The sequence below is a fragment of the Sus scrofa genome, chromosome 6 (genome assembly GCF_000003025.6).
Source record: "Sus scrofa isolate TJ Tabasco breed Duroc chromosome 6, Sscrofa11.1, whole genome shotgun sequence".
NCBI lineage: Eukaryota > Metazoa > Chordata > Mammalia > Artiodactyla > Suidae > Sus > Sus scrofa.
In genome coordinates, this window is record NC_010448.4 from 14,107,079 (window position 1) to 14,125,867 (window position 18,789).

Sequence of the window (18,789 nt, forward strand, 5' to 3'; positions counted from 1 at the left end):
CCACCAACAGTGTACTAGGGTTCCTTTTTCTCCACACCCTCTCCAGCACTTATTGTTTGTAGACTTTTGGATGATGGCCATTCTGGCTGGTGTAAGGTGGTACCTCATAGTGGTTTTGATTTGCGTATCTCTAATAATGAGTGATGTTGAACATCTTTGCATGTGTTTTTTGGCCATCTGTATGTCTTCTTTGGAGAAATGTATGTTTAGATCTTCTGCCCATTTTTTGATGGGGTTTTTTTTTTGGTATTGAGCTACAGAAGGTGTTTATAAATTTTGGAGATTAATTCCTTGTCAGTTGATTCATTGGCAGAGATTTTCTCCCATTCTGTGGGTTGTCTTTTCGTGTTGTTTAGGGTTTCCTTTGTTGTGGAGAAACTTTTAAGTTTAATTAGGTCCCATTCGTTTATTTTTGTTTTTACTGTCATTTCTCTAAGAGGTGGATCTGAGAAGATGTTGCTGTCATTTATTTCAGAGAGTGTTTGGCCTATGTTTTCCTCTAAGAGTTTTATAGTGTCTGGTCTTATATCTAGGTCTTTAATCCATTTGGAGTCTACCATTTTGATCCAGCAATCCCACTCTCAGGCATCTACCCCGAGAAAACCACGACTCGCAAAGACACATGTACTCCAATGTTTATTGCAGCACTATTTACAATATCCAAAACATGGTAACAACCTAAATGTCCATCGACAGAGGAGTGGATCCAGAAGATGTGGTACATATACACAATGGACTATTACTCAGCCATTAAAAACGAAATACCAGCATTTTTCGCAACATGGATGGACCTAGAAACTATCATGCTAAGTGAAGTCAGCCATACAATGAGACACCAACATCAAATGCTTTCACTGGCATGTGGAATCTGAAAAAAGGACCGACGGAACTTCTTTGCAGAACAGATGCTGACTCACAGACATTGAAAAACTTATGGTCTCTGGAGGAGACAGTTTGGGGGGTGGGGGGATGTGCTTGGGCTGTGGGATGGAAATCCTATGAAATCAGATTGTTATGATCATTATACAACTACAGATGTGATAAATTCATATGAATAATAAAATAAAATAAAAGATCACACACACAAAAGTTACCTATAGCATCACCTTGGACTTAAAGAAACTATGAAATGATGGTCTGTCACAATGGTTCTTAGAATTATTAACTCTTAAACCGTTGGGTTTTAGCAAATGATGCTATAGGTAACTTATCACCATATTTCTACTGGTGACGAGATAGAACAGACACATCACTGAACTAATGGCACAAAATGTTAATGAGGATGAGACACATAACATAAAAAGTTATTAACACAGGCGGAGTTCCCGTTGTGGCTCAACGGAAACAAATCTGCCTAGCATCCATGGCAGGTTCGATTCCTAGCCTCGTGCTCAATGGGTTAAGGATCTGGCATTGTCGTGAGCTGTGGTGTAGGTCACAGATGCGGTTCGGATCCCATGTTGCTGTGGCTGTGGTGTAGGCTGGCAGCTGTAGCTCCCACTGCACCCCTAGCCTGGGAACCTCCATATGCTGTGGGTGCAGCCCTAAAAACACCAAAAAAAAAATAGAGAACATAAAAATGTAATTACTCAGGCAAGGAAAAAAAAAAAACTATAGGTCTCATCATATGATAAACATGAAAGACTATCAATTTTACCAGTATTCCTTACCCCATACTTTGATAAAACTGTTCTAATCCACTTCCTACCAGCAACTAACGATGATCTTAGCCATCACTTTATCACTGTAGACCCCAGCTTCTTTTCCTAATGGATACAACATAAGACCAGGTGTTCCCACTGTGGCACAGTGGGTTAAGAATCCAACTGCAGTGGCATGGGTCACTGCCAAGGTGCGGGTTTTGATCCCCAGCCTGGCACAGTGGGTTAAAGGATCTGGCATTGCCACAGCTGCAGGGTAGATCATAGCTGTGGCTCAGATTTAATCCCTGGCTTGAGAACTTCCCTATGCTGTGGATTCAGTCATAAAAATTAAAAAATAAAAGACTGGAATAGTGATCTTATAGACTCTTTTTTTACATATATACATATAATGATTTTTTTTCCATTTTTTTTTTACCACTGTAAACACTGGTTTACAGTGTTCTGCCAATTTTCTACAGTACAGCATGGTGACCCAGTTACCCATACATGTATACATTCTTTTTTCTCCCATTATCATGCTCCATTATAAGTGACTAGACATAGTTCCCAGTGCTACACAGCAGGATTTCATTGCTGATCCATTCCAAAGGCAATAGTCTGCATCTATTAACCCCAAGCACCCCATCCATCCCAATCCCTCCCCCTCCCCCTTGGCAACCACAAGTCTATTCTCCAAGTCCATGAGTTTCTTTTCTGTGGAAAGGTTCATTTGTGCCATATATTAGATTCCAGATATAAGTGATATCATATGGTATTTGTCTTTCTCTTTCTGACTTACTTCACTCAGGATGACAGTCTAGTTCCATCCATGTTGCTGCAAATGGCATTATTTTGTTCTTTTTGATGGCTGAGTAGTATTCCATTGTGTATATATACCACATCTTCCTAATGCAGTCATCTGTCAATGGACATTTGGGTTGTTTCCATGTTTTGGCTATTGTGAATACTACTGCAATGAACATGTGGATGCATGTCTTTTTCAAGGACTCTTTAACATTTTTTGGTCTGCTTCTCTCTCAGGGCAAGGTTCATGATTTTGCAGTGATGCTCTAGTTAAAATAAATAAGATTCTACAGCTTCTAGCTGACTTCAGGTGTGGTAGATAACGTAATGGTCACCAATGACATCTACATACTAAGCCCCAGAATCTGTAAATGTATTAGATTACTTGGCAAAGGGTAATGAAGGTAGCAGAAGGAATTAAGGTTGTAACTAACTGATCTTAAGACAAGGAGATTGGCCTGAATTATCAAGGTGGGCTCAATGTAATCACAATAGTCTTTAAAAATAGAAGATGAAGGCATGGAATTCCCACTGTGTCTCAGCAGGTTGAGAACCCAACTAGTATCCATGAGGATGTGGGTTCGATCCTTGGCCTCATCCAGAGGGTTAAGGATCCAGTGTTGCCATGAGCTGTGGTGTAGGTTCCAGATGAGGCTTAGATCTGGCGTGGCTGTTGCTGTGGTGTAGGCTAGTAGCTGCAGCTCCAATTCGACCCCTATCCTCGGAATTTTCATATGCTGTGGGTGCAGCCCTAAAGAAAAAAAGAAGAAGATGATGATGATGAAGTAAGAATGAGGTCAGGTGAGAAGGACTCAACCAGCTTTTGCTGGATTTGAAGATAGAGAAGGGGAACCATGAGCCAAAGACTGTAGGCAGCTTCAAAAAGCTGAATAAGGTCAGAGAACAAATTCTCCCCTAGAACTTCCAGAAAGAAACCCAGCCCTGCCAACACCTTTATTTTAGCCCAATAAGACCTGTGTTGGACTTTAGAGCTAGAGAACTCTAAAATAATAAATCTCTATTGTTTTAAGCTACTAAGTGTGTGGTAATTTGCTACAGCAGCAATATAAGAGTAAAATAATAGATATTTGTTTATTCTTGTCTTTCTCCATGTTCCATGTCCTTACAATCTCTAGACCAAAGGTTAGAACTGAAAGCATTCCCCATCTCTGGGCCATGCTTTTAAAAGTTATGGACATACAGAAACCAGAAACCCCACTAAGCCTGGGTCTCCTAATTCACCCCGATCCAGATGTTGGTGGTGGAGGTGTGTCACACCGTGCGCTGAATGCACTTGGTGCCCTAGTGATACTTCCAGCGACCACAGATCTGACTACAATGTGGTAGAGCAGCCGTTGCAAGCCTAGGAGGAGCGATGACAAAAAGACTTTGTGCTGCAAGTTTCAGTCCTGAAAACCTTTTCTATTTCATGCTAATGATCTGAAAGGGTTTCAAGAGAATTGGCTGGTACTCAGCAAGGAATTAGGATCCAGCTGAGAATGAAGTCACGCAGGCCTGCACATGAGATACTTGACTTGTAAAAGAAGTTTTGGGGGGCCAGAATAACAAGAAGATCAAAAGCGTGTGACGTGACTAAAAGGCTTTAAAAAAAAAAAAAAAGATCACAAAATTGTGCAAAGCAGTCGTTTAATCAGTGCAGAAATAGGAAAAAAACCCACTAGAGTTAAACCATATTTGTTCAAAGGCACATATAACTAAGGGAACTGCAGCTGAATACCATCTGGACATAGATAGGGTCACAGTCATTCTAATAGAGATTCTGAATATTAGGACAGTTTCTGCCAAAATAGTACCCTCCATCAGTGCAATGATCTGTTAAAATTAGAATTTTAAAGACTAAGAGATAGAGTCATTGAATTACTATGCTACATTACATAAAATAGGCTGAATGCAAAATTTATCTCTGGCATAGCTAAACTTTATAAAGTTATGGAAGTTCCCATTGTAGCTCAGCAGTAACAAGTCCGACTAGTATCCATGAGGATGTGGGTTCAATCCCTGGCCTTGCTCAGTGGGTTAAGGATCCAGTGTTGCCGTGAGCTGTGGTGTAGGTCACAGACGCGGCTCAGATCCTGCGTTGCTGTGGCTGTGACTGTGGCTGGCAGCTGCAGCTCCAATTCATTCCCTGGCCTGGGAACTTTCATATGCTATACCTGAGAATCTAAAAAGGAAAAAAAAAAAAAACTTTATAAAGTTACGTATGCAAAAACAGGAGGGAACAAAACTGCTCATGGATAAGTTAAAAAAATCACATTAACTTTACAGTGTTGTTTATTCACCCTTAAAAGCCCCTTAAAATATGGGGGTTACTCCTCCAGCCACGTGACAGCCATATGTCATGTGGCTGGAGGAGTAAAGAGAAATAGTAAAATGTAACAATCATTCTGATCTTTCAAGGCATATTACCCAAAATTATATGCTATTGAGGACAAAACAGCACCTGGTAGTAAAAGAATAAGAAATAAAGTTCCAGAATCCACAATATTAAGTTTATAGAGAGTTCTTGGGCTACGAGGCCCAAGAAAGTGTTCCTGGTAAAGTCATACGTAAAAAGCTGGGAATAAACAATAAATTATACATGTATTTCACCCTTTATCATTAGACATTTATTTGTGACACTAGATATTTACCAAGTTTTCAAAATTGTTGTTTCTGGTGCTAGAACACTTTCGGACAAATGCAGTTTAGACAAGAATATTTCTCTTAGCAATTTGTGATTAGTTTTAGGATGAACAGGAGACATTGCTTCCACAGTCAGATATTCCTTTCCTTTGAAAGAGACCAGGAATGAACAACCAAAATAAGAAAGTGACACGGGAGTTTGGGTGAATGGCAAGGTACAGAGGATAAAATAAGAGGCTTAACCTCTAGAGAGCACTTAGGAATATTAACTAGTTCAGGTTTACTTGTGAGTAGGTTCCCGGAAGATTCCTAAATCCCAATATATACAGGACACCTTAACCTATTCAGACATTGCTAATGATATGCACTACTAGTTTAGGATTTTTAGAATAGATCAGAGATTTAAAAAATTCACCCATGAAAGGATGAAACTATTATTCAATATTACAGGATCCTGTAAATTAAAAAAAAAAAAAAGTCTCATTGAAATATAATTCACATGCTACACAATTCACCCACTGAGAGAGTATAAATTAACAGGTTTTGTATGTTCACCTGTATGTGCCGACACCATCGCAGTGAACTGCAGAACACTCTCATCATCTCAAAAAGAAACACCACACCCTTTAACCATCACCCTCCATCCCTCATCTTGACCTCCAGCCCTAAGTACCACTAACCTACTTCTTATCTATATATGGATTTTCTTACTCTGGACATTTCATATAAATGGAATCATACAATACATGGCTTTTTGTGTCTGGCTCCTTTCACTTGACATCGTGTTTTCAAGGATTCATTCATTGTACCATGTTGTAGGATGAATATCCTTCATTCTTTTTTAGAGTCTTAAAAACATTCCATCATATGGATATACCACATTTCTTCTCTCTTTTTTTTTTAATGGCCGCACCTGTGGCATATAGACATTCTCAGGCTACGGGATGAATCAGAGCTGCAGCTGCCAGCCTATGCCACAATCATAGCAATGCCAGATCTGAGCTGCATCTACGATTTCCATTGCAGCCTGCAGCAATGCCGGATCCTTAATCCACTGGGCGAGGCCAGGGATCAAACCCACATCCTCATGTATACTAGCCAGGTTCTTAACCTGTTGAGCCACAACAGGAACTCCAGGATATACCACATTTTGCTTATCCATCCATCAGTTGGCAGGCATTTGGATTATTTCTGTTTTGACTCCTATGAATAATGCTGTCATAAACATTCACATCCAAGTTTCGATGGATTTATATTTTCATTCCTCTTGGGTATGTATCTAGGAATGGAATGGCTGGGTCATAGGTAACTCAATATTGACCTGTTTGAAAAGATGTCAAACTGTTTTCCAAAGCGGGTGCATATTTTACACTCCCACCACCAGTGTATGAAGGTGTTGATTTCTCTACATTCTCTGCAACACTTGCTATTTTCCACTTTAAAAATTATAGCCAACCACGTGGGTGTGAAGAGTATTTCACTGTGGTTTTGATTTGCATCTCTCTGATGATTAATGATGTTGAGAGTCTTTTCTCATGTTATTGATCATTTGTATATCCTCTTTAGAGAAATGCCAGCTCAGATGCTTTGTCCATTTCTTAACTGCCTTTTTATTATTGAATTGTAAGTATTCTTTATATATCTCAGATATATATCCATTTTCAGATATGATTTACAAATACTTTCTCCCGTTCTGTAGTTTGTCTTTTTCCCTTTCTTATTTCTATCCTTTGAAACTCAAAAATTTTTAATTTTGACAAAGTCTTATTTTTTTCTTTGCTTGCTTATGCTTAGATATCATATTTAAGAAACCTTTGCCTAATCCAAGATCACACATATTTACACCTGTGTTTTCCTTTAAAGGTTTCCTTTAATCGATTTTATATATGATGTGAGGCAGAGAGTCCAAATTTATTCTTTTGCATGTTGATATCCAGTTGCTCCAGAATCGTGTGTTGAAGAACTATCTTTTTCCCATGGAATTATATTGATACCCTTGATAAATATAAATTGACTGTAAATGTATGAATTTGTTTTTGGATTTTCAGTTCTATGTCATTGATCTATATGTCTATCTTTATGTCTAGTACAACACAGTCTTGATAACTGTATTGAAACTAGAAAGTTTTGAGGGAAGAAGTGTTAGTCCTCCAAATTTGTTCTTATTTTTGAAATTTTTTTTGGCTATTCTTGGTTTCTTGCATTTCCATACAAGAAATTCCATTAGTATCAGCTCATCTATTACTGCAAAAAGGGCAGTCGAAATTTTTATGGGAATCATGTTGAATCTATACATCATTTTGGGAAAGAGTGCCATCTTTGATTAATCATATTAAGTCTTCCAATTCATGAACATAGATGTCTTTTCACTTATTTAAGTCTTTTTTTTTGCAGGGGAGACCATACCCATGGCATATGGAAGTTCCCAGGCTAGGGGTCGAATTAGAGTTGCAGCAACTGGCCTACACCACAGCCACAGCAAGGCAAGATCTGAGCCATGTCTGCGGCCTGCACCACATTCATGGCAACACCAGATCCTTAACCCATTGAGTGAGGCCAGCAATCGAACCCACATCCTCATGGATACTGGTTCGGTTTGCTACCACTGAGCCACAATGGGAACTCCTAGGTCTTCCTTTAAATTCTTTTCAGCAAGTTTTGTAGTTTTCAATGTACAAGTCTTGCACTTTTTTGTTAAATTTATTCCCAAGTAGGTCACTTTTTGAACCTATCATAAATGGAATTTTCTTAATTTCATTTTTTAATTTTCATTGCTACCATCTGGAAATACAATTGATTTTTTTATATTGATTCTACACCCTGCAATTTTTTAGAACTCATTTGTTAACTCTAGTGTTTTGGTGGATTCCTTAAGATATTCTACATACAAAATCATGTCATCTGCCAAGAAAGATAGTTTTACTTTCTTTCTATTCTGAATGCCTTTTATTTCTTTTTCTTGCCTAACTGCCTCATAGAACCTTCAGCACAATACTGAGTAGAAACCACTTTCAGTTTTATTAATTTTCTTTATTTTTTTCTTTTCTATTTCATTAATTTCCACTCTACTCTTTATTATTTATTTCCTAGGGCTAGCTTTGGATTTAGTTGGCTCTTCTTTTTCAAGTTTGCTAAGTAGAAATTTATGTTATTGAGATCTTCTTTCTAAATGCAGGCACACATATAGCTATCAAGAATCATTTTCACTATATCACAAAAGTTTTGGTATATTGTGTTCTATTTTCCTTTACCTCAAAGTATTTTAAAATTTGTTGTGATTTATTCTTTAATCCACTGGTAATTTAGGAGGATGTTTAATTTCCACATATTTGTAAATTTTCCAGATTTCCTTCTATCTGTATTTGTTTCTTTAAACAAAGTTTTACTGGAATACAGTTGACTTACAAAGTTGTGTTAATTTCAGGCGTACAGCAAAGTAAATCAGTTATGAATATACATATATCTATTCCTTTCCAGATTCTTTTCCCAGATAGGTTATTACACAGTGTTGAGTAAATTTCTCTGTGCTATACAGTAGACTGGTCCTTGTTACTTGTCTACTTTGCATATAGTAGTGTGAATGTATTTTACATTTTTAATTTATTTTTTTCTAATTGAAGAACACACTCTGTATGATTCAGATCATTTACAATTTATTGAGACTTGTTTTATGGCTTATCACGTGGTCTATTCTGGAAAATGTTCTGAGTACACATGTTGGGTGGAGAGTTCTACAAGTGTCTCAGGTCTAGATGGTTTATAATATTGTTCAACTCTTCCATTTCTTTTATGATGTTCTGCCTAGTTGTTTTATGCATCTCTGAAAGTAGAGTAGTGACATCTCTAACTATTATTGCTGAATTACCTATTTCTCCCTTACTCTGTAACGTTTTGCTTCATGTATCTTGGGGCTCTGGTGTTAAATGCATATATGTTTATATGTTATATCCTATCAATGGATTGACTACTATTATAAAATGTCCTTCTTTGCCTCAAGTAACAATTTTTGTTCTAAAGTCTATTTAGATTTTAGTATAGCCACTGCAGCCTTCTTTTAGCTAGTGTTTGCATGGTGTATCTTTTTCCATCCTTTTAAAAAAGTTTCAACCCAGTCATATTTTCAGATTTAAGTGTGTCTTGTAGATAGCAGGCAGTTAGATTATATTTTGTATGTGTGTTTTTAAAATATATTCGCCAATCCCTGCCTTTTGATTAGAGTATTTAATATATTTACACTTAATGTAATTACTGATAGGAAGAATACATGCGTTCCATTTCACTATTCGTTTTCTACATGTCTTAATGTTTTTGTTCCCCTATTCTTCCATTATTATATTCCTTTGTGTTAAATGAATATTTTCTAGTGTAGCCTTTTAAATCCTTGGTAATCTTTTTTACTATATTTTTTAGTTTAGAAAATAATTTAGGGAATGGAAAATCACGTTCTGATCTTGGGGTCCAAGGTTAAGATGGTAAGATTCATGCAACCAGGAATGTCTACCAAACCCAAATTCATCAGTCCCTGCACCTACTATACAATCTTGCATGTAGGAGGTGCTCAATAAGATTTTATTAAACAAATATCCAAACTATATGTTTTTTTCTAAATAGAGCAGCAATGTGTGTATGTTGATAGTCAGAAACAGTATTAATTATTAGGCAGAACTTAAAATGCAGAATGGCTGGATGAAATTGGGATGGGCTTTCTTATTTAACTTGAAAAACAATTAGCCTCTCTTGGCCAGCATTTTGATTTTTCTTTGTCTACATGGAAAGTAAAATTATGGTCCTTTAACATCCTATTCTTTCTTATGTCCAGATAGGACTATTATTTCTTTTAAATTAAATGTTTTTAAGAGCAGAGCTTTAATGTTTTATCTTTATCACTTTTGTATGGAGGCCTGTTTATGATGCTTCTATGGATGGTACTCATGATTCTGAACAATATTTCCTGATTTAAGAAGTAAGAAAGCCCTAACTCAGTTGCAGCTTTCAAGAGCTGATCCTCTGGAACTTACTGAGGGCCTTCTAGGGGCCACATGATCTATAAATGGTAAACAAATGTTGCATTTGCAGGCTTGCTCTTCCTGTTTCTACAGATAACCACCTCCACTGCTTGTTATGAGATATGAATTGTTACGGAGGTGGGAGGTGAACCAAAGTTCATATAATGTGAAAAAGTATTCCTGTTCTTCTCATATTCTGCACCTCCCCAAAGGATGTAAATCATGGCTAGGATAAACATGATGCATCTTCTTAAAGAGCCAATGTTATTCAAATATATGGAAAGTAACTCTGATTTTTTTTTAACACAAAGATACACTGTGGAAAAAAAATGTAAATGCATTGTGAATGTTTTGGATAAGTCTTGAGACTTTTTTAAAAAAAGTTTATGATTATGGCAAGTCTTTGCCATGTCACAGAACCCCTGAGGCATATGCATCCACTATCCTTACTTGTTAGGGGTTGTATTCACCTGCTAGGACTATCATAACAAAGTTTTAGAGACTAGGTGGCTTAAACTACAGAAAGTTATTGCCTCACAGTTCTGTAGGCTGGAAGTCCAAGATCAATGTGTCGGTAGGGTTGGTTTCTTCTGTGAAGACTCACTCCTTGGCTTGTAGAGGGCTACCTTCTCCCTATGTCTTCACATACTCTTTTCCTACTTGTGTATCTATCATAATGTTCTCTTCTTACAAAGTCACCATTAATACTAGATCAGGGCCAATCATTTGAACTCATTTCACCTTGAATTATTTCTTTAAAAGTCCTATTTCTAAGGGCAGTCACATTCTGAGACATTGAGTACTGGGACTTCAACAAACAAATTTTATGAGAATGTAATTTACCATAACAGACATAATTAGGTGAAAGAATTGAGAAGAAATGGTAATCACTTTTGAGTTGATTGTAAGCTTCTAAATTTCCAGTGGATATCATGAGATCATTAAGTTTTCCTAGGGTCCTCCAGGCCATATATATCTGTTCTTTTCCATGTTATCTCCAGATCCCAAGGAGACCCCAGCTCTAGATGGAGTGATGTCCTGCTAGGTTACTGAACTATGCTAAGAGAGACTACCATAGTAATTAACAACCTGTTGTTGTGGAAATCCAAATAGAACCTGCAATATGTTCTGAAGCCATGATCTTTTTAAGCACCAGGAACCAAAGTTATAGATCTGCCCAATGTATTATTCTTTTTAAAACCTAAGAACAAAGAAAGCAACTGGAGAAGCCGTTGAAATACTTCTAGCACAGGAGTTCTGTTGTGGTGCAATGGAAACAAATCTGACTAGGAAACATAAGGTTGTGTGTCTGATTCCTGGCGTCACTCAGTGGGTTAAGGACTGGGTGTTGCCATGAGCCGTGGTGTAGGTTGCAGATGCAGCTTGGATCTGATGTTGCTGTGGCTGTGGTGTAGGCCAGCAGCTGTAGCTCCAAACAGACCTCTAGCCTGGGAACCTCCATATGCCATGAGTGTATCCCTAAAAAGCAAAAAAAAAAAAAAAAAAAAAAACTTTCAGCACAAAAGTGGCAAATGTCTGGTCTTGGCTGACTGACAGTATAAGTAGACTCTTTTATAATTCCTGGAAGCATTATAGGTGAGAGCATTTAAATCATTTCCTTAAATAAAAACAAAAATTAAGGTTTAAAGAAACTGCAATAACAGGCAAAGCATAGTCAAAGAGATGATTTTATCCAGATGTTAATAACTTACTTTCCCTAGACATACTAAATTACAGAGAGTAAGTAGAAAACAATTTAATGTTTAACTCCTTATTTTACAAGGTTATATAGCTTACAGAAAAACTAGATCCAAAAATAGCATATGCATCCATATTAAATAGGTTACACATGTTCAAGAGGGAAATAATGGGTAGAAATTTAAGACAACCCAGTATGTTGATATGTGCATATCAGCAAAGACCGTTATGGACATTCAAGACATTATCTAGTTTTGGATTTTTTTTTTTTTGTCTTTTGTCTATTTGGGGCTGCAACTGTGGCATATGGAGGTTCCCAGGCTAGGGGTCGAATCAGAGCTGTAGCTACTGGCCTACACCACAGCCACAGCAACACCGGATCCTTAACCCACTGAGCAAGGCCAGGGATCAAACCCGCATCCTCATGGATACTGGTCGGGTTCGTCAACCACGGAGTCATGATGCGAACTCCTAGTTTTGGATTTTTAAAAGAATTTTATGAAAGGATTTTATTTTTACATTTTACTTCTGTGCTCAAACATTTAAAAGCAATCAGTAGGGAACCGAATGGTTATTATTTTCAAATGAGTATCATTATTGTTAATAAAAAATGAATATTTTGGCAATCTATTAACTCTCCAGTAATGTGTGAGGTGATGTAGTTCTGAAGTTTAAGAAATCAGAAGGTAAAAACTTCAGTTAGCGTCCACATTACCTGTAGAAGTAACTTACCTAATGGTCAGTTTCACAGGCTCAGGTGATCCATTGACACTGACCAGGAACTCTTCCTCAAAGTGCCCCAGGATGGCAGAACTGAAGGAGATCTGGATAGCCTGCACTCCACTCGGTTCAATGATGCCTTCCTTGGGACTGAAAACAAAGCAGGCCCCCACGGCTGAAGTTGGAGGGATCACGCTGAAGAGAGCATCAATGCTGCCTTTGTTGGAGAGTACCGCCTATGTCAAAAAGGCAAGAAGGAAAAGTAGGCAGTGCGCCTCTGACTTCTTTTCACATAAGCACCAACACAGAGACAGCTGCAAGAATTAGAATAAAGAAAACCTCCAGGGGGAATAAATGAACAGTCTTCTGTCTTGAATGTTTGAAGATAGAAATTCCAAGCCAGAAAGTAATTTTGTGTTTTTATCTCCTCTTTAAAATGGAGTTAGTCATGTGCCTTATACTCATGCTATAAAGATTGATCGTAATCACATCTACTGAAGATGAGCCTTAAAATACCTTTTTGGGATGAAGTAAACAAGGGAAGGCATATAAAGTATTTCTCTTATATATTTAAGAAGGCTGGGATTAAGTGGCGTGTAAAAAAATAAAAAGTCAGAAGAGAGAAGCAAGAACTATCTGAGCTTATGTTTAAAATGTAGCTTGAAGAATATAAATGAGATATTATGGTGGATTCCAGATTGCAAGGATACTACTCTTTGTTGTACCATTAGATTTCATCCTATAAGGATATTTTCGTCTCATCTTCTATTGGATGGATAATGGTTTGGGGATGCTTATGTGAGCCATTGTGTCACTACAGAAAAACTTTATTCCTATATGCTAGCGTTCTAGAACCAAGTCACTGCCCATATTTGATTGTGTGTGTAAAAAGCTCATGCCTGGCATTCAGAGACCTCTACAGCTGATGTAGCCTACCACCCCCACTCCCATCTCTCACAATTCCTGTCCATGAACCTGTACTATAGCTACATGGTTTTATTTCTGGACTTCTAGAACACAATCACTATTCCTTGCCAAAGCTTACACCTGAAGGGGTAAACAGACATTCTTTCTATATAGGAAGTGCCCTTGACCTACACTCTAGGCATTGGAGGAAAAAAAGAGGAGAGCATGAAGGAAGATTCAGAAAACAATGGGGTATGCATCAGGAACCTAGAAAGCCAAGAGAGAATTTCCAGAAGGGGTTAAATGTGGACAGAAGTTAAGGAGAATAAGCTTTGATAAAATGTTAAATTTCTCAAAGAATAAGCTTTGAGAAATTTTTAAATATTTATTTATTTATTGAGGGCCACAGGTGTGGCATATGGAAATTCCCAGGCTAGGGGTTGAGAGCTGCAGCTGCCAGCTTATACCACAGCCAGAGCAACGCCAGATCTGAGCCACATCTGTGATCTACACCATAGTCTGATGCAATGCCGAGTCCTTAACCCACTGAGGGGGGCCAGGGATCAAACATGCATCCTCCTGGATACTAGTTGAGTTTGTTTCCACTGAGCCACAACAAGAATTCCCAGATGTCTTTATTTTTAATTAGAGGCTATCCCTGCCTTTGAAGAAGAAAGTAATTTTAGTAGGGCGTGACTATAGAATCCAGAGTACAAGTGTTTAGGGAGTGAGTAGATGCAGAGGAAATAGTGGTTGACTGTTCTTGTTTTGAGAAGATTAGTGGTTAAAAGAGAAAACAGGGGGGAAGGCAGATCTAGTCTATCACACTATTAAATGAGATGATGCATGCTCAGAGCCCAGCCTAGATGCAGTAAGAAAAGGGGACTAGGTAACCAAGGGAGTAGGGCCTGGGTGAATGTAGGGGGTCCCACTAGATCAGGGAGCCTCCTGAGAAGCAGGAAAGAAGGAATCAAGAGCATAAGTAGGACAGAGTCAGGGAGTCTCGCTAAGGAAGACAATCATTTCTGCCAGGAGAAACACGGTTAATGGATGTGTTATTCATCTTTCTATGTTTGTTGCCCGTCTCCCTTGTTCTAAGTTCCCTGGTGGAGGAATCATGCTTCATCCTTTAATCCTTTTAAAAAGGTCATCTAGAAAAGTGATTATGGCCAGAGACTCAAAAGCCAAATACCTGGGTTCAAATCCCAGCTTTTCCAATGACTGACTTACTGGCTCAGTGACCTCACAGAACCTGCTTAGCTTCTTCTCTGTGCCTGTTTCTCCACCTGTTAAATGTAAGTACTATTAACTCCTCAAATCGCTGTGGAAATGAAATTTATTAATTTACGTAATATTTATGCATTTATTTGCTTTTTAGGGCTGCACCTGCAGCATGTGGAGGTTCCCAGGTTAGGGGTCCAACTGGAGCTGGAGCTGCTGGCCTACACCGCAGCCACAGCAATGCAGGATCCGAACCGTGTCTGCAAGCTATACCACAGCTCACGGCAACGCCTGACCCTTAATCCACTGACCAAGGCCAGGGATTGAAACTGCAACCTCATGGTTACTAGTCAGATTCGTTTCCACTGTGCCACAATGGGAAGTCCTAATTTATGTAACTTTTAGAATAGTGCATGGCAAAGTGTGCTCATAAACCACAGGGATTGTTATTTATGTCCCCAGCGCTAAGCAGAAGGGGTTTAAGATTTACTTGTACTTGAGAAGCAACAGACATGCACTAGTGATAACTTGAAGGCAACTGAAAGGTCTTAGTGGCAATTTGAAGGACCCCTGTTCTTCCCTTGGAGTTGGTGCACAGAGGCCATTTTTGCTGTTGTTCATAACAATATTTTACCCAGATTTTCTATAAGGTGCCAGCTCCTCTATTTTCAAGAATATGCATTTTTCATTTTTCTCCCCCTGACAAAGCAGCACCTCCTTATGTACACAGAATCCAGCAAATTGTTTGGGACACAGTTCTGACATCTTTTGATTCCTAACAACGCTTTTATCCTTGCCGTCCAATTCCTTGAAGAGGAGAAAATGTATAGTAGAACTTCACCTCTCATTTGTTTTCCTTCTAATCACACTGGGGAATAGTGTATACTCTTGGGGTTATTCTTTATGTATCTGCTAAGCTCAGCAATGACTAAGAGCAATAGCTAGTTATTCAAATTTGTCTCAAGTAGGTAACGTAATAAATTGAAAAAGAGATGCAATGAGGCATCAGCATTAAATACGCAGAGAGTGCAAAATATTCCCATAAGAAGCACCTTACTGTGTCCTTCTCTGCCACTGCACAGCTCTCAAAACTGTCCAATCTGATGCAGCACCTCATTTAACACCTATTTAGCTGGCCATGGTTTCTTTGCTGTTCAAATCTGGGAGAGCAGGAAGCGATGGTCTCAAGCACACTTTGTTAAATATGTAAGAAATTAGTATTACCTTCAGGGCAACCCTATCCATTTTGCATCAGAACTAAAGGTCCTTTTCCAATGTGGCATCTAGGAGACATAGTCTGCAAGGCGTAAGGGAATACACACTGGATAAATTATAGACAGAAAATCAATTTAACAAGAACTCCTGTACCTTTCTTCCCTTCCCTAAGTGACCATTTTTTTTTTCAGAATGCAATACAAGACACTGTAACATAGCAGCTGTGTTCCTTTTCATTTTATAATAGTCGTGTGGCTGTTTACCTCATTTAATTGTGCTCTTATATATATTCCATCTCATCATGACCTTAACAACATTCACATCATCCCATTTGGGCCATAGTTAACGCCAATGAAGGTGAGATGAATGACACTGTAGGTGGCCCTCATCATCCACTGGGCACTTACGCCCTTGCCAGGTTAGGCTATGTTGAGAGCTGAGCTGGCTGTAGACCAGATTGGCCCCTGATGAGAGCCTGAGGGACTGAAAAGCAGGCAAAGTGCCTTCTCTTCCCACAGGATATAGGGCCCTAGCAACCAAGTGCTCACGAATATTTACAAGCTGTGTGACCTGGCCAAGTTACTTAACAAATGTGGGAGTCAGGTTTTGCCCTTCAGTGAACCCATATCCTCTTCTTCCTGTGCCTACAGCTAGACATCTCTCAGCCACCCTTGCAGTTACAGAAGCTAACAGGATATGAACAAACGTGATACACGCAAACTCTAGTGCTACCTCCTATAAAAACCTCCCACGTGCATAAACATTAAAGCCACACCAAAAAACCAATGGGACCTAATTAAATTCAAAAGCTTTTGCACAGAGAAGGAAATCATTTTAAAAAATATGAAAAGACAACCCATGGGATGGGAGAAAATCTTTGCAAAGGATGCAACAGACAAGGGCCTAATCTCCAAAATATACAAACAACTCATGCAACTCACCACCAAAAAGAAAACAAACAACTCAATTGAAAAACAGGTAGAAGACCTAAATAGACATTTCTCCAAAGAAGACATATGATGGCCAATAGGCATAGGGAAAATGCTCAACATCACTAATTATTAGAGAAATGTAAATCAAAACTACAATGAGGCATACCAGCAGGAATGGCCATCATTAACAAGTCAACAAATAACAAATGCTGGAGAGGGTATAGAGAAAAAGGTATCCTCCTTCACTGTTGATGGGAATATGAACTGGTACAACCACTATGGAAAACACTGTGGAGGTACAGTAGAAAACGAAATATAGAACTGCCACATGATCTCGCAATCCCACTCCCAGGCATATACCTGGACAAAACTTCACTGAAAAAGATACATGCACCCCTAAGTTCACTGCAGCACTACTCACAATAGCCAAGACATGGAAACAACCCAAATGTCCATCAACAGATGAAGAAGATTTGGTACATATGTACAATGGAATATAAAAAAGACAAACTAATGCCATTTGCAGCAACATGGATGGAACTAGAGATTCTCATACTAAGTGAAGTAAGGCAGAAAGAAAAAGACAAATACCATATGATATTATTTGCGGAATCTAAAATATGGATCAGATGATCTTATCTAAAAAAAGAAAAACAGATCACAGCCAAAGAGAGCAGACTTGGGGTTCCCAGGGGGGAAGGGGGAGGGAGTGCGGGACTGATGGGTATTTGGGGAGTTTTTTGGATGCAAACTGTTATATTTGGAATGGATGGGCAATGGCGCCCTACTGTACAGCACAGGGAACTATGCGTGATTGGGTCACTTTGCTGTATGACAGAACTTGAAGAAACATTGTAAATCAACTATACTTTAATTAAAAAAAAAAAAAACCTCCCATGTGAGCCTCTCCATTCTCTTCTTCCGTCTGCCTGTGACACATCTCAGATTGCTGTCAGGCAGGTCACATATTACCGGTGGCAGAGCTGTGAAATGGAAGGAGATTGGGGTCCTGGTCCTCTGCTGGAGGAGAACCATCTGCTGAGGAGCAAGCTTGTTTGGGACTTCATGTTGGCCACAAAAGAGATTTTTATTATGTCCTAGAGCATATATATTATTGCTTTTGTTTGTTACAGTATATAGCATTTCCTTAACTGTAAAATTTCTCGAAGCCTTGGCTTCCTCAGCTATAAAAAGGATACAGTTATTGTACCTTTGCCATAGGGGTTTTGGGAGAACCAAGTGCACCACTGCACGTGGGCTCAACACACATCGGCAAGGCTGTTGACTAAATTAACCTCTGTGTGTCTCATGTTCTCATTTGTAAAACAGGTACAGTAAAACCTACCATTCACGGCTCCAGGATTAGGAATGACACACACATATGAAGACATGCACATGTAATAAAGTATGGAACCTGACACCTACTTGTCACTCATTAAATAAATGTTTTTAGTATTACCTCTATAGCAATATAAACACTAATAATTTAGGAATATTTCTACAATAAAGTTTCCATGGTTATAGTTTGATACAGTGTAAACAAGTATCCTGGCTACACATGTAGTGAGGAGGTGACACTGAAGGAGCTTGTCCCTCTCTAACCCATGGATATGTCATGTAAAAAAAATCATTGTCTACTTCATTGGAAAGACAAAGCAGGGAAGTCTCTTTTGGAAACCATGATGACTGGTTTTTTAATCAGAGAAAATTAAAATTTTAAATTAGAAAAAACTCTGAAGTGTGCGAACAACTATCCTCAGTAGGACATTCTGGAAAATGGACAAGGTTTTCTGTCCTCTGATCAGTAGGATTTCTGTCATCAGAGAACAGGCATTAAATAGACGGAGAGATGTATTTACAGTGTTGCCCCTTACAGCTTACAAAACAATGATGATGAAACCAATTAAATTATGGCTTTGATGATTTTTGTGACGTTAGAGGGGCTGAAGAGGATGGAAAAAGCTTCCCTCAACAGGGCTAGGAGGGAGGAGGAGGAGTCTG

The 18,789-nt window shown here is 38.6% G+C and overlaps 1 protein-coding gene across 1 annotated transcript in view; it reads right to left on the reverse strand.

Annotated features, from left to right (window-relative positions):
- HYDIN (HYDIN, axonemal central pair apparatus protein) overlaps nt 1-18,789 on the reverse strand; it is a 412,515-nt gene that overhangs the window by 211,803 nt on the left and 181,923 nt on the right. Inside the window, 1 exon segment of the mRNA XM_021093814.1 lies at nt 12,527-12,750. Within this exon segment, the coding sequence (XP_020949473.1) occupies nt 12,527-12,750 (224 nt within the window).